Source organism: Dermacentor albipictus, chromosome 4, assembly GCF_038994185.2.
Source record: "Dermacentor albipictus isolate Rhodes 1998 colony chromosome 4, USDA_Dalb.pri_finalv2, whole genome shotgun sequence".
NCBI classification, from domain to species: Eukaryota; Metazoa; Arthropoda; class Arachnida; order Ixodida; family Ixodidae; genus Dermacentor; species Dermacentor albipictus.
The window spans coordinates 16,550,422-16,567,111 of NC_091824.1; the positions used below are offsets into that span (position 1 = coordinate 16,550,422).

At 47.3% G+C, this 16,690-nt stretch overlaps 1 protein-coding gene across 3 annotated transcripts in view; it reads left to right on the forward strand.

Annotated features, from left to right (window-relative positions):
* Positions 1-16,690, forward strand: part of Fas2 (fasciclin 2) — a 192,804-nt gene that overhangs the window by 134,030 nt on the left and 42,084 nt on the right. For all 3 annotated transcript variants that reach the window (XM_065450683.2, XM_065450697.2, XM_065450689.2), the window contains exons 9-10: positions 11,843-11,996; positions 13,723-14,181. In XM_065450683.2, the coding sequence (XP_065306755.1) occupies positions 11,843-11,996; positions 13,723-14,181 (613 nt within the window). The remainder of the gene's footprint in view (positions 1-11,842; positions 11,997-13,722; positions 14,182-16,690) is intronic.

Genomic DNA, 16,690 nt, shown 5'->3' on the forward strand with positions numbered 1-16,690 from the left:
GATAGGAACGAAATGTTTGCCTGAGGTCCTTCCTTCGTCCTGGCTCAGTCTTCTCCTCTCCGGCATTTGCTGCCCACGCCAATTTCGACAGCCCCGCTTTGTTCTTGGCTCAGGCCAACTGGTACGGGGCTCTGTTGCCACGTGACAATCTACGTTTGCGACCGGTATGCAAGAGGGTTGCGCCATTACGCAGAAAGCAATCTTGTTCCCCATGTAAGAAGGGAAGAAGGCGTCTGCTCTCCTCACGTCCGAGGCGCGCGTAGGAGCGCAGGAAAACAAACCTTCATAATTCTCACTAGATGGAATGAATGATGGCTTCTTTGTGGACTGGAAAGGCTTAAGTCTGCTATGGGAACACTGTTTATGAAGGATTAGTGAACCCTACTGTTTGTTAGCGTTACATTGTGGCATCAGTCATGTAGTTCCTTAAAACAGATTCCCACCTCTCATTTGCAAATTCTACTAGGCATTTATACACAGATATGTGCGGGTTGTCTCATCGATCCCCTTGGATTATTAAAAGCAGATTTGAGGCAAAGGTTTGTGGCAGTTCTAAATGTCAGAAACCTTGCAACAGTCAGATTTTTTTTTTTTAATCACCAGAGCTGACTAAGTAACCTTAGTTATGTACAGTGTAGCCACATGGTGCAATTGTAGCATTGAAACCAGCCAGATATAAGGCATTGTGAAATTAGCAAGAGTAATATGAGAACCAAGGGCTCAGAATTTGGTAATGAATGTGAAGACAACATGCAGTGAAACCAGAGGAAACATAAGCAAAAGCAAAATTTCTCTTTTAGTTAAACTTTCAAATGCTCTTATGAGAGGGTTAAAATTGAGATAATCTTTGGAATCACACAGAGGGTCTCAACTCTAGTTAAGACACTGTTTTGAGGTTAGCGTACGAAGGCTTACCATATTTTTTCATGTATAACTGGCACCCCCTATTAGAACAACCTGGAAAGGAAAAAAATCTGCACACACACCGGAGAAATAACTGCATACAACAACAGGAGCATTTCTGCAAGAAGCCTCAGTTTGCGAATGCACCACGCTTTCATGTCGTATCTTCGGCCAGCAATTTTCCACTTCTGGTTACCTACGGGCTGCCAGAACCAGCCAGGGGCAATTTTGGTCTGGCTGCTCTCCGGAAATTCTCTGAGGTGATGAGAAGCGGTGATGAGCGCTCACCGCCATCTTTGTGGGGACTTGACGGATTGCAATATGGGTGCTTGAGGACGTCTTTTGACCTTGCTCAGTCAACTGGCTGCAGTCACCTTCGGGTTTCATTACTTCTATAGCGTCGTCTTCTAATAGTTCTGACGTACCGTTACGCTTTGTGAGGCGGTGCAATGCGAGTGGTGGCGAACGTTTTAACATTATTGATGTTTTTTGGGTCCTGGGAAGAGAACGTCCTTTCCATTCTTCTGACCATCCGTCCTGCCTGTGAACAGTGCGCCGCACTCTCATGCATGCGTGATATCTGCATCGTGTTCTGCGCAAGTTGTAGCCACTTGTTTCCATCCGCTGTGGTGCCTTTTGGCTTCATCTTTCTCTGGTGGTATCGCTTTTCACATCACTCGTGTATATGCAGTAATATCTCATTTTCCAGCAGTTGATGAAGGCATTGCAGCTAGCCAACATTTGCTTCGCCTCTCCAATGCGTATTAGGGCAGCGAGCTCGAAATCTTTGTTCGAACTAGACTGTTGAAATAATGAAAAACACTAGTTGAGTAATGGCCACAATTACATTAGCTTATCGCTCTCATGATTGACCAATACTGTTTCTTGTGCGATACTTTTCGTTGGTCACAGGCGGCGTGCACTTTCATGCGTCAGATGCAGCCCCAGCTCCTTCAGCACGGGGGCACAAGAGAAGCACCATCGGCCGAAACAGACTTTCTGAACTCCAAGCCCAAACAGGCCGGCACCAAGTTTTATGCGTGTGCGACGTACCCGATATCCTGCTTTTTCGCGTCTTGTCAAATGATGACAGAACGCCAACTCATCAATGTCCACCTGTGGGCAACATGATCGCTGTGAGCAGGCATCTTCCAGCGATCTCTTTTGGGGATACGATCACTCACGTCATTTCGCATCTTGGCATGAAACGCATCTGAAACCATTTATTTACTCTGTGCAAAGTGAGGTTGACAGTGTGCGTCATGTGCCGAGCTGCACGAAATCTTGCTAAAATGATTGTATACCCAAACGCTTGAGAATACCGTTTCAGCTATTTGACAAACGTAACTGCTTGTTGTCAAGCTGGCAATACGTAAGTGGGCCAACTGTTCCGAGCGAGTGTCGACCTCTCCGTCTGCTCCCATGCTGGTAGCCTGTTTACGTGTATCCAGCTGCCAGCTGTCCCGATGCTTGATTTTGCAAACTTTAGGCAGCTTCAGGTTCTCTTGAGATTTCATCCCACGTGACTTCCTACCGGGATCAGAACTAGCTTGCTGCCGTCTGGCTGCCAGTGGGCTGCCACAACACCGAAAATTGAAGAGGCCCACTGAATGAAGGGACAGACATTATTGTACAGTCGACTCCCGATAATTCGAAGCCGCTTAATTGGAATTTTCGGGTAATTAGAAGTGAAGTGCTGGTCCCGTCAGTTTTGCATGTAATCCTATAGAAGAAATCGCTCGATAGATCGAAGTCCTCATCCAGTAATATTGTTTAATTGGAAGTTAATTTTCAGCCGGGACCCTCGAGGTGACCGTCATTCTTTGGTAGAATGTGCAATTTTTCAAGTGTTGCAACAGTTCCGTGCTCCGCGTTGGTGTCATCGCAGCCGCCCGCAACGCCATCCTTCTTGGAGCGGCGCGATTATTCATTGCTACGGCTGCCGTGGCCTCCGCGATCAACTCCGGCGGGAGGCGAAGCGGCTCCCGCCAGAGGCCACGCGGGTGCCAAAGGTGCACGCAGCGCTGCATACTGGCAGTGGCGAGATTGTGCGAGATTAGTCTTGCGGCGTGCGCAGCGTATGTCGAGGCGTGTGTTGGTCGAGCGCCTTTGTGCGGGAAGCTCGTAGGCTAGGTTGTTCCACGTGTGATTCGGAATTGACTGTACCTAGTCGCGCAGTTTATAGCCATGGCAAACCGTGGCTCTTATCACACGCTCGACCTGGCAACGAAAGTCGAGGTTTTGAAGGAAGTTGAGAAGGGAGGTGCCGTCAAACAAGACATAGCGCGGAAGTACGGGATCAAGCCGAACACGCTCTCAAACTACATCAAGAACAAGCGCACAATAATGGATGCATTTGAGAACGACAAGTTAAGACTTCTCGGAAGCGAATGCGCACCGGCGCTTACCCAGAGTTGGAGAAGGCTCTGCTGGTTTGGATTAGGGAGGCCAGGAGCAACAAACTTCCTCTCAGCGGAGACATCGTTGTGATGAAAGCCCGAACACTTGCAGCAATGTTGGGGATCGATGACTTCGTTTCGTCAGATGGATGGCTGACGCGCTTTAAAGATCGCCATGACCTGGTTTTCAAGAGCGTGTGTGGTGAAAAGGCGTCCGTTAACCAGGAAACATGCGCCACGTGGAAGGATGGAAAGCTGCGTGAATATCTCGCCGAATACAGACCGGAAGACATCTTCAATGCAGATGAGACTGCACTCTTCTATCGGCTTCTACCAGAGAAGACCCTGACATTCAAGGACGACGACTGTGCTGGGGGCAAACGCAGCAAGGAGAGAGTGTCGGTGCTGATCGCGGCAAACATGACTGGCACGGAACGATGTTGGTTACTTGTGACCGGGAAAGCCCGAAGCCAAGATGTTTTAAAAGCATGAAGACGCTGCCTGTGGACTATGAGGCGAACAAAAAAGCGTGGATGACGGCCAAAATCTTCAAGAGCTGGATAAGCAAATTGGACCGTAAATTTGCTGCTTCGAACCGCAAGTTGTTGTTCCTTGTCGATCACTGCAGTACTTACGTGAATGTGCCAGCCTTGAGTGCAATACGCCTCGCATTTTTCCCTGCGAACACAACGGCTGTTTTGCAGCCAATGGACCAAGGCATCATCAAGAATGTTAAAGTCCTGTACAGGCGGCACCTCCTCGAGCGCATGATTTTGTGTATGGATAGCTCCACAAAGTACGAGGTGAGCCTGCTTAGTGCCATCCACATGTTGGCGCGAGCATGGGATCGTGTGAAGCAAGAAACAATCCCAAACTGCTTCAGGGCTTGCGGTTTTGTGGCAGCTTCTTCGGTGGATGCCTCTGAAATTTCAGCGGAGGAAGCGTCAACAAGCGAGCTTGACGGCACTGATTTTGGTGATGCTCTCGCGGACGTCAATTTCGAAGATTACGTCGCCGTAGACAAGGCGGTCGAAACGTGGGGTGCGTTGACGGATAGCGAAATTGTAGAGATTATTCGGCCCTACGAAGCGACCCAGGAAAGCGACGATGACGTTGAAGGCGAGCCGCAACCTAAGGCTGCCGATGTAGCTGCTGGCCTTGCTCTCGCGGAGTGCTTCTTTGTCGCTGAAGGTAATGCGGAAGAAGCGTTCCGCCACATCTACAGCCTGCAGAACTTGCTTTCAGCAGCGCGATTCGGCAAGAAGAAGCAAAGCAAGATGACCGACTATTTTTCTTAGAGAAAATACTCGATTTTGCCACAAATGATGATGATGACAAAATGTATTTATTAAGGGATGGCGCGAAGGCCTATAATGGGGAATAGGAAGGGGAGGGGGGAGGCGTACTCAGAGCCGTCCTAGAAGCTGCGCGTCCTTGGCGAAAGCCAAGAGTGAGTCCAGAATGGCCCTATCGGAATCCATTGCCACAAATAAAGTGCTGTTTTTTTGTGTTTTGTGCCGTCACAAATAAAGTGCTGTTTTTTGTGTTTTGTGCTTAATTAGAAGTTCGTTTAATTCGAAGTTTTTTGCGGTCCCCGTGAACTTCATATTAACGTGAGTCGACTGTATCTCAATTGCCAGTGCAGTGTGCACACCCTGCAGAGGTTAGGGGTTCGGCTCCCACTGGCCACAAAGTTCTGTTTCTAGCACTTTTGTTTCCTTTTGTTTTAAGAGTATGAAGGTTATCACAAATCTTGACTCTCATGTTCAACAATGAAAGAGTAATTCATTTCACATATGCTCTCCTTGGCTTTAATGACTGTTCGTTTCATGTGCTTGTTACTGAATGTCAAGCCCTTCTGTCTGCTTGATTTTGTTCACACAGAAAACTTACATGTGCATACTGTCTGTTCTGTGTATGTGTATATTGGCACTCGGCTGTTATACTTGTGTGATGCAGTACAGTGATGCTACTGCTGCGCAAATTTTGCAGAACTGCGCGAGAGGCGAACCCTGCTACAGTCAAACCTCGATATAACGAACACGCATATAACGAATTATTGAATATATCGAACTCTTCCGAAATATTTTTGTCAAACACATGTATTTTTAACTTCCTATAGCGAACGCAATTTGGCATAAAACGGATATAACGAACTTCGCGACGCCAAGCCCTACCTCACTTTAATAGTAGGCGGCAGGCTTCGTTGCACTACAGGTGTGTTGCGCGGCGCAGCAAACGTTCAGGACTACCTCGCAGGCGCTGACAGCTCCACAGATGCCACGTCGTCATCGAGAGTTGACAGCCAAAGAAATCGTCCGCATCTCACAACCGCTGACAGCGCCGCTTCAGCAGCGGCGTGATCGAATGTTGCTTTTGCGTTTTAGTGTTAGCAGTGGCGTGGCCGTCGTAGCGTTGTGTGGAGGCTCTTTCGGTGGTCGTTTCGAGTGCGGTGCGCGAGTGTGCGTAGTGCTGTGATGGCGATGAATGTGAAAAAAAGAGTGGCACTGACGTTAAAGACCATGCTCGAGATTATTCAACGTGCAGTGCTATTGAGGGCAGTGGGTTTGCCCTTGTTGAGTGTTTGCAAACTGTGGAACAGGGCGTGATATGGTATGCGATCAACACCAAGAAGCAGGCCGCGATAACGCAGTTTTTTGTGCGTAAATAAATGAACGTGACCCAAGTAAGCATCGTTCGAGTTGCTGTGCCTTCTCTGATTGAATTTTGCTCCTCTTGCATGTATTTTTTACGAAATTTTATATTACGAATTATGGATATAGCGAACTAATTTCCGAGTTTTTAACTGTTCGTTATAACGAGGTTTCACTGTACATCCTGCTATATTTCAGCAGAACATGAGAAAATCTGCGCCCACCCTGCTCCGAAAGGGTTGCTCGGGCTTTTGAAAACTCGAGTGCCGTTCCCCCGCACCATCGAAAGCGGCTTGGTGTAGACAAGCAGCTGCGTTAACTTCTCGGTGGATCGTGCCAAGCCTCCCCAATTAAGCCTGGACGATATCCCTGTTTCATCCTCAGGTTGTTGTCTGTTTTCAGTACCTTCCATTCCACTGTATGTGGGTTGCTTAGGCAACGGAACAGCATTGCTTGTCAGGCAGCAGCCACCATCGATCACGCTGGCACTGAGTCAGACTCCATGCTCCTCTCCTGTATGACCAATGGGGTATGGTGATCAGTTTCAGGCGTTGTATGGTGTCTCGTTCGATTTTTCGAGCATAACATGACATACACAATGTTGCAGACATAGTGGCAATAAACAATTTTTCTGCTGTTCGTGTTATTGTATATCTTTCCCTTTTGTTGGCGAGGCAGTTTCATTACTTTTAAAATTACGTACGGCAGCTACTAAGAATTTGGTTGACTCAGCACCAAACTAGAACTTTCGATGCTGAATTCTGACCAAGTGGTGCTGGTCAGGCCTAGCTTCATCGTACGGCCGCAGCAGCTTGTTGTTGCAGCAAGGTGGCCTCCAATATGTTGAGACCAGTGTGCATGAGTGTTTGGGCGTGATATTGGGGACTAGACTGGTGGCTGGAAGCCAAGCATATGCCAGCAACCACTGTGAACGCTTTCGCCAAACTGAATTCGCGCAACACAGCCTGATCAGACAGCATTGTAGAGTCAAAGGTCGTATTCATATACAGTCAACCACCGATTTTTCGGACCCTCTAGGGAACGTAAAAACATAGGAAAATTCAGGCAGTCCAAAAAAATGAATGCATGCAAAAAAACTCACCTTTTTTTCTTTTTTTCTCGGATCTAGAGGTAAAGGGCGAAGTACCAGGCTTCCGAAACCCTGCCAAAGCATTGGTGAAGTAGCTATAAAAAGAGGCGTTCAAAAAACTGTATGCAGCTGACTGCCGGTTTATTATGTACATGTGCATCGTCGGGCAGCCGGTGTTATTGCTGCAGTGGCTTGAAGAACTTGTTAATTGTTGTTTGGACGGCGTTCCGGTTGCATGCTATCATATTTGCCTCGATCTGAGCGAGGGTCATGTCAGCACTGTACACCGATGAGTCAACAGTGCTCGCGTCAACTTGGCGCTTGTAGGCGGCGCAGGCATTGGCTCCTCATTTTCAACATCGCAGTCTTCCGAATCCCCCACAACCAGACGGACTATTTCCTCGTCAGTCAGTTCTGCGCAGAAGTTGAGCTCGTTGTCAGTGTCAACAAACTGTTCAAAAGTTATTTCCGTGGGTATGGAAACCCCAGTAGAGCGGAGGTCGTTGATCACGTCGTCCATGGGCGGGCACATGTCAATCATGTTGCTTTCAGGCAAGTCTGGTTCCCCTGTGGCGAGTACGAAGCCCACGTGGCGAAAACAGTTGCGAATCGTGTCTTGCCTCACTGCCTTCCATTTGTCCGCAAGCATTCCAACAGCAGACTGAAGATCAACGTTGTAGCCTTCGCCGTTTTCCGCACACAGCACCATGCGGTTTAGTACCCGTGAATGGTACAAAAGTTTCAGATTGCGGATGACGCTCTGGTCCATTGGTTGGAAGACTGCAGTCGTGTTGGGTGGCATGAATTCCAGCTGGACAGCCTTCAAATTCTTGATGTGACCATGAGCGGCACAGTTGTCAATGAAGAGCACGACAAGTCTGTTCTGAAGCTCAAACTTCCTGTCCAACCTGTGGACGTAACTTTCGAACAACTGCTGAGTCACTCATGCCTTTCTGTTGGCTTCGTACAACACTGGCAGCGTTGCCCCTTTAAAGCACCTCGGGTTCTTTGACTTCCCAATTACTAACAAGGGAAGCTTCTCGCTGCCAGACATATTGCTGCTGATGAGAATGGTCAGCCAGACGGACATGTTGCTGCCAGACATGCTGCTGCTGACAAGAACGGTCAGCCGTTCTTTACTGTGCTTGCCACCGTGGCATGGGTCACCAGCAAAAGCAAGCGTTCTTTCCGGCAACATCTTAAAAAAACAAACCAGTTTCGTCGCAGTTGAAAACGTTGTTAGCAGAGAACTGCTACAATAAAGACTGAAGTTTTCCGTTGCGGTACTGCTCAATAACTGCACTGTCGACAGCGCCGCTCTCACCGCACATCTTCTTGAACTTGAGGTCATTCCGACGTTTAAAGTTCCTCAACCATCCATCACTAAATTTAAAATCCTCAATGTCCATTTAAACTGCGAGAGTTCCTGCCTTTTCTTTCAAGATGGAGCCCAAGACCAGCAAACGCTTTGGATGAACACCTTGGCTTGCATTCTTTTTTTGGGGGGCCCCAGATGGCATTTCGTCCGCTTCCAAGATCTTGCCCTTGTTCTCGAGGAAATACGAAACTGTTTGCTTAGAAATTCCGAACTCCTTGCTCACGTCAGCCTGCGATCGGCCGCTCATGACTCGTTTAATAATGGCGGCTTTCTTCTCCATCGTTAACCGACGGTACTGCTTTCCACGCTTCGATGCCATCAACGAGGACGACGAAGACGGAGTGGGGCCCATCGAAGGCAAGTGAAATCCTCAAAGTTGCGAACAGTGGAGTTTGCTGATGAGCGTCGAAGCACCTAGGCCTAGCGTCGCAGAGCACACTTGACACAACAACAGAACCACACATCACACTAGCCAAAACGTGGCCTGCGCAAACAAACGTAATGGCACCGCTCCGGAAACTCCGCTGGAGGCGGAAGTGCGGCGATGAACATAGCCAGCGTGGCCAGACCAAATCGGTGTGTGGCGGCTAGATTCGGCTAGTTCTGGTTCAAAGCGGTGATATGCTTCAGCTGCAAGTCTATTTCCTTTGCAAGGGCGCTGCGCGAGGAGCCAAAGGACCTTCCGTTGCGTCAAAAAGTACAGAAAATTGGACAGCGGGGGGTTCGAGCGTCCGATACTTCAGATGTCCTTATACATTGATTCTATGGGGCTCGTGGCGGTGCCGCGAAGACGTCCGAAATATCAGGCATGTCCGAAAATTCAGTCGTTGACTGTACAGTACAGTAAAACATTGTTAATTGAGATTTTAGGGAACTGAGAAAAATCTCCGAATTAACTGAGTGTCGAATTATCGAGGGTATCAATAAAAACATGCTTGCTACATCAGCATTCCTTTACTTACTAAATGAACTGGCAATTAATGTTTCCCTTTTCCACAAAAGCAGAGCGGATGTTGAAATTATAGTCATCTTGTCACTGATTACCAACCGCAATGATGAAGGCCTCGCAACATCCTTCGAAGGGCGGCCACGGTGCGCGTCTTCATCTGAGATCTGCTGGCGCCAGTGAGCAACAGATAGTCCATCCATCACAATGTAGCTGATGTTTTTCATCCTTAGCAGCTTTACACCGAGCGAAAATGAAACCACTATTTGCTGTGACTGTTGTGAAATAGCCGCGCAACTGGCCGCTCTGGGCACTTTGCGTGTATTCGCGGGCTTCTTTCACGCTCGGAAAAGCACTTATGTAGCACGTATTGAGCAACAAAAGCTGCATCGGGATTTTTTCACGTTTCTGTACAATTTTCTCATTGGCTTCTATAACATAATTGGCACTAATTGTAATATTTGAGAACTTGATTAATTCGGACTGATTATGTAGTCAGGTTGAATGAAAAAAAAAATCTATATCTCCAAGCAACGACAAACAACGGCAAACAGCGTTACCTTGGTTCTGTCCAGCTACGTGGCATTCGCATATCTTTTCATCATCATCATCAGCCTGGCTACGCCCACTGCAGGGCAAAGGCCTCTCCCATACTTCAACTACCCCGATCCTGTGCTAATTGTGTCCATGTTGTCCCTGCAAACTTCTTAATCACATCTGCCCACCTAACTTTCTGCCACCCCCTGCTACGCTTCCCTTCCCTTGGAATCCAGTCCGTAACCCTTAATGACCATCGGTTATCTTCCCTCTTCATTACATGTCCTGCCCATGCCCATTTCTTCTTCTTGATTTCAACCAAGATGTCATTACCTCTGGTTTGTTCCCTCACCCAATCTGCTCTTTTCTTATCCCTTAATGTTACACCTATCATTCTTCTTTTCATAGCTCGTTGCGTCGTCCTCAATTTAAGTTTAACCCTTTTCGTAAGCCTCCAGGTTTCTGCCCCGTACGTGAGTACTGGCAAGGCACAGCTGTTGTATACTTTTCTCTTGAGGGATAATGGCAACCTGCTGTTCATGATCTGAGAATACCTGCAAAACACACCCCAGCCCATTCTTATTCTTCTGATTATTTCAGTCTCGTGACCCGGATCCGCAGTCACTACCTGTCCTAAGTAGATATATTCCCTTACCACTCCCAGTGTCTCGCTACCTATCATAAACTGCTGTTCTCTTCCGTGACTGTTAAGCATTACTTTAGTTTTCTGCAGATTAATTTTTAGACCCACCCTTCTACTTTGCCTCTCCAGGTCAGTGAGCATGCATTGCAGTTGGTTCCCTGAGTTACTGAGCAAGGCAATATCATCAGCGAATCGAAAGTTACTAAGGTATTCTCCATTAACCCTTATCCCCAATTCTTCCCAATCCAGGTCTCTGAGTACCTCCTGTAAGCACGCTGTGAATAGCATTGGAGAGATCGTATCTCCCTGCCTGACACCTTTCTTTATTGGGATTTTGTTGCTTTCTTTATGGAGGACTAAGGTGGCTGTGGAGCCGCTATAGATATCTTTCAGTATTTTACATACGGCTCGTCTACACCCCAATTCCGTAATGCCGCCATGACTGCTGAGGTTTCGACTGAATCAAACGCTTTCTCGTAATCAATTTAAGCTATATATAAGGGTTGGTTATATTGCGCACATTTCTCTATCACCTGATTGATAGTGTGAACACGTTCTATTGTTGAGTAGCCTTTACGGAATCCTGCCTGGTCCTTTGGTTGACAGAAGCCTAAGGTGTTCCCGATTCTATTTGCGATTACCTTGGTAAATACTTTGTAGGCAACCGACAGTAAGCTGAAGAGTCCCCTTTCTTATGGATTAAGATTATGTTGGCGTTCTTCCAAGATTCCGGGACGCATATCTTTTAACTCTGGCTAAAGTTAGGTGGGACACCCTGTATACATTTCTGCACGTACTGAGTACATGTCCGAAATTGGAAAATACCAGTATCACGCAGTGGATTTGTCTTCCACTTGAGCAAGATTATATAGTATAAATAAGGATGCTTTTTTTTTTGAGACACACTGCTGCAAGTCTTTGGGCAGAGTGTGAAAGCGGCTGTACAAAGAAAAAAGACGGCGTTGTCTGTTTCTTCATCACAATGGCCGGTGCTGCTGTGGCAGTGGCACAGGAAGAGGAATGATAAGCCGTGGCTGCATGAGAGCAGCCTCAGTCCAGAGGAAACATTTCAACAAAGAGGCTTGTCTTTGTCAGACTAGCCCTTTTGCCAAAACGTTACTTCAGAGGCGAGGCATTCCTTGCGCGGGCCTTCTTGACCTCTTCCACTCAGTCAATTGTGAAACATTTTTGCCTGTGCCTCTGTGTGTGGGGGCCCTGCATTATGCAAAAAATTATTACGAGTTAAACTGGTCTTGGATAATTGACCCTCTGTGCTTCTCTTCTCCTTGCAGCATTTCAAGTTTCAGGAGACCCAAAACGACCAGCAGGAAACGGTGTTGACAATGACCGCGATGAGCGCGACACGAGAGATGGACGGCCTCTACTATTGCTCAGCAGAGAACAAGGCGGACAAGGTGGAGCGCGTCGGGCATCTCACCGTGCAGTGTATGTCGCAACTTTGTTTCTTGCTCGTGCTTTATTTCTGATTGTCATCAAGAATGTTGTCGCATATCGTATTTACTCGAATGTAGCGTGACCGTGATTCTAACTCGAGGGTCGACTGCAAAATAAATGTAAAATAAAACTACGAATGTAATGTGAGATGAATGGAAAAACAGATGGTACCTTTATTAAAGGAATCACAATTTGGAAATGAGTTTTCTTAACTTATCATTGTCGTCTGAGGAAGGGGCAGAGTTTTCTTTGTGTGGTATTCTTGAGCGTTCACCTTCGTAGGTGGCTTAACTATTGTGAAATTTTTCACGACTCGACACTGAACATGTCCCCGACAAGTGTCTCTGGCAGTGTGCCAAGGAAGGAAGGAAATCAACTTTATTCAGGTCCTGCAGGCCACGAGAGCTTTGGGCTCTCCTGGAGTGGGCGTCTCCGACGACGGAACCGGGAGGTTGAGTTTCTTGGCGGTGGCGTAGACCTGCTGGACGGCCCAGAGTTGTGCCAAGCTTGTTATCTTCACGCAACCATCAATAGCACTCTCAGCCGTATAGCTCAAGCGGTTCGGTACCGAGCCGAACCGAGCCTCGCGAATCTGAAGCTATCTACGAAAGTAATCACCCGGGAATCGAGTCATCTTTCGTGCGCCGTACCAGGCCACTACAAAGTCAACAGAACCCTTTTGACTGGCCTCTGCATTTAAAGAAAGCATCTCGTTGGCCCCACCATCCGTAAATCATAGACTCAACTTGTTGAGGCAGAGCTACGGCAGTTTCCCAGCTCCTCAGCCATCAAAATTGCTCATCTCTCAAAGCCAGCACCATACCATATGCACTGCTTTGCTATGACATAATGAATGATTGGAGTCGCATGAAAGGCCACAAGGTACTGCAGCTTTCTAACCGTGACATAGAAGCACAGCCAAAACGAATGCGATTAGAACAAAATACATGTTTGGACCTCAGTTGACTTGTTTATGAGAATAAATTGAGACATAAAGTTATAGATTGCCAACGTAACACTGAAAACTGCAAGATTTAGATTGTTTTCAAATGGTCAATTTTGCTGTTATTCTAATGTAGTGCGAGGGTCAAATTCAAGCAACGAAAATCGTAAAAAAGAACTCGCGCTACAATCGAGTAAGTATGGTACTTGTCACATGATCATAAAATCAAGCTGTAGGTGGGCAGGATTGCTCACATCCTGTTGCTAATCTTCTTAATTTCAGGGCAACTGAGAGCTTTTGTCCTACTTCTGCAAAGCTCTTATGGTGTGCAATGGTCTGATCATAGAACAGTCATGTTCTGGCCTTTACATTTATGCACTTGAACACACATTATGCACAGCACAGAATAAGACAAGGAAATGTAGGGACAGCACGAGTACTGCCTTTGAGCTAAAATATTATTTGGAAACATGGGCTGGCTATGTACAGTACAAAACGGAAGCCTACACAGAAGCAGCCAAAATGATAATTGTAGCAGTATGTATGGGCGTGGGGCCAAGTGTGGTTACGTGTGATCAGGATAGGTGAGTTAGTGCTTCCGTCAAAGAGCACTGCTCATGTTGTTGCTACTTTTCCTTGTCTGCCTGTTTTGTTATGCTGTAAATTGGGCGTGTGTTTTTACTCGCACAGTGCTCAGCAAGTTGCGTTAATTTTTCTCCTGCTGTGATGCTTGAACACTTTTCTCTCTTCCCTTTCCACCATCGCTTTTCGCAGTTGCTCCACAGGTGTTTGCCCGCGAGAACCCCGTGAAGACATGGGGCCAGCGTCCAGCTGTTCTCGAGTGTGTAGCGGAGGCCATCCCCAATGCCACCCTGGCCTGGTTCTACCGGAAGCAGCAGCTGCAGGAACGAACGGGACAATACTTCAAGGTGGAGGGAAGCCGAGGAAGCAGCAAGCTCACTGTGGCACCCACTTTCCCCGACCGCTTCGGCACCTACGTGTGTGAGGCGCAGAACTTTCTGGGTAAGGGCTCGGTGGACATACGGCTGGAAGAGGCACGGCTGCCCGGAGCCCTGCCCACGCCACGGGTCGAGTCACTCACGCCAACCACCATCACGTTCGCCTTCATCCACACTGCCGACGACGGGGGCATGCCCACCACAAAGATCATCATCAAGTACTGGAAGGACGGGGACCGCGAAGAGCTGGCAAAGATCCAGGAGTGGAGCGACAGTATGTGTTACCTTTTGTCTTCTGGTTTTCCTCGCTTACAGTGGTCAGTGAGTTTTAGTAAACAGGCAGCCTGAGGTGGAAAGAGAAAACGCTATCTTGCCCAGACTCTCATATGGTCACTTCAGAAGTCGACAAAAGTAGTTACAGTAATACCTCGCTAACTTGAAGTAGTAAAAACCAAAAAAAATTTCGAGATAAGTGAAGTTATGGAAATGGCAGTGAAAAGTTGAGTTTTTTTTCTGAGTGAGTGAGTAAAGACTTTATTTGAAAACAAGGTATTGACAGATGACCTCGTTGTTAGGCAGCCATGAGCCCCTGGGCCTGGGCGGCTTCTTCAGCTCTTTTGATGACCTTGGCCTGCAAGTCAGGGTCGGAGCTGAGTAACACGGCCTCCCACTGCTCAGTATTACTTCTTTCGGGATTTGTTTGATTTTCCGCTGTGCACCACCACATAATATAGAACAGATCCCCTCTTTTCTTACGATGGTTACATGTCCAGGTAGTAGTAGTGATAGGCTAAGGGGTTCGGGGTAGGTGTTCGTCTGAAGCTACTTCTTGTCGCTTGTTAAGCGATTTGTGTGCTGGCGGCTACACTGCCCTGGCTAACCTGTAGTGCTGAGTTATTTCCTGGTAACTGACCATGTGATCCCTCTCTGATCCTAGCGTGAGCCATCCGGTTGCTCGTTTAGCGAGTCCTCAGGCGGCGGTGTGGGCAGCATCGTTGCTGGGTAGGGAGTGTGCTGGTGCCCAAATGATCTGGATTGGTCGTGGGTGTTAATTGGTGTCTAGATATGTTTTACGGGAATGAGACCTGGCGTTTCGCAAAATTGCATACTGCTGCTCTGGAATCGCTAATGATGTAATGACAATGTGTGGAGGCTATTGCCAAAGCGATAGCCGCCTCTTCCGCTGTTTCAGAGCTTCTGGTGCGGATTGAAGCACCAGCGCTTATTTGACCTGAGGAGTCCACCACTGCAAGGGACATACAGTTGCGTTCTATGTATTCTGCTGCGTCGACATAGACTACGTCTTGAAGGTGTGGAATAAACTTCACCACTACTGACCAGCTTTCCAACAAGCGCTTCTAAACTTGCTCTTCATAAAGGTTTCAAAAAATAAAAATAAAAAGATACCAGAGATATCAACCAACTCTGCTTTTCAGCACTGCCATATTATTCAGTGCATAATAACTGCATAAGGCTGGTCTGCTTCACGGTGGCACTTGTACCTAGAAAGGCATCCTCAAGTTGCTTCACACATCACATGGGCCAATTGTTCCTGCCGCTTTACTTTATTTTGCAGCAAGCGAAGCATGTTTCTTACTTTGGCTGATGTCGGCACCTCTCGAGGTCTTTCGCCGTCACCACCTTCACCGTTTCATCCGTTTGTAGCCATCTCAGCGATTTCGGTGACAATAAATTCGCCCGATACATCCTGCCCGCATAGCGTGTACTCATGTATGCTCGCATCGCTTTCTGTGGCACCGTTCGTGGTAAGTCCGTTCCACATGCATTGCATATGCAATGTACATGAGCACGAGTACACGCTATGCAGGCAGGATGTGTCGGAACACACGCGGCACGTGCGTTTTTATTCTACGTTGCATATAATAAATAAACCCATTCTGCATGCATTGCGTAGAATTAAATTTAAATGGAAATCACACCTCTGATGGCAAATCACATGTGTTGCATAAAGCTATAGATTTGCCTTCTTCCATGCATAAAGCAAGCAAAAGAAACTGTGCCAAGCGTGCTAGTTTACAGGGCCTGCCTCTGCACACGTCCCTCCCGCCGCATGACATGCCACCTGGTTGCTTGACAAAGTTATGTTGCTAGGTTCTGACTTGATATTTGGGCATAACGTCTGCTTTGTGGTAGGCGTGGCAGCCTCACACGAAGCTTGTTGAATGTTCCGGTGGCGGAGTTATTGTTCCACTCTCGGACAAGATTTCGAGATATCCGCAGTTTGCGCCCAAAAATACATAGAGATAAAAGGTAATAAAGACATGGCACGTATGAAAAAGGGTTCGGTGCTGCGGAAAGTTTCAACTTAGCTGAGTTTTCGAGATATGCAAGTTCGAGTTAACAAGGTATTACTGTATAGGAAATCATTTAAGCAAGCCCAATGAAATATTGAGTACTGTTTGGGCATATTAAAATGATGTGTGGGCAAAGTTAAGTACACAGAGCTGTAAGTGGGCAGTTAAGGGCCATTGTGGAAAGTTCTCTTGTGCCTGCGACTTGGCAATATTCAACACTGTGCGATATCAGAAATACTGTTTGAGTGCTAAAATGAGGCTTGTGAGGGATAAAATGTGTCTTAGGAGGAATACAGTTGAATCCATTTTCAAGGAACTCGACATTCCTACAAAAAGTGGTCTTTATATCAGTAGTTATATGTGGACTCGCCATTCAAAACGCACAAAAATTAATGACTCCGTAGCTGGTGTCGACAGTTGCGGTTCTGCACCATTTTGGTCTGGAAATGCCCTGCCTGCCATGTGCCC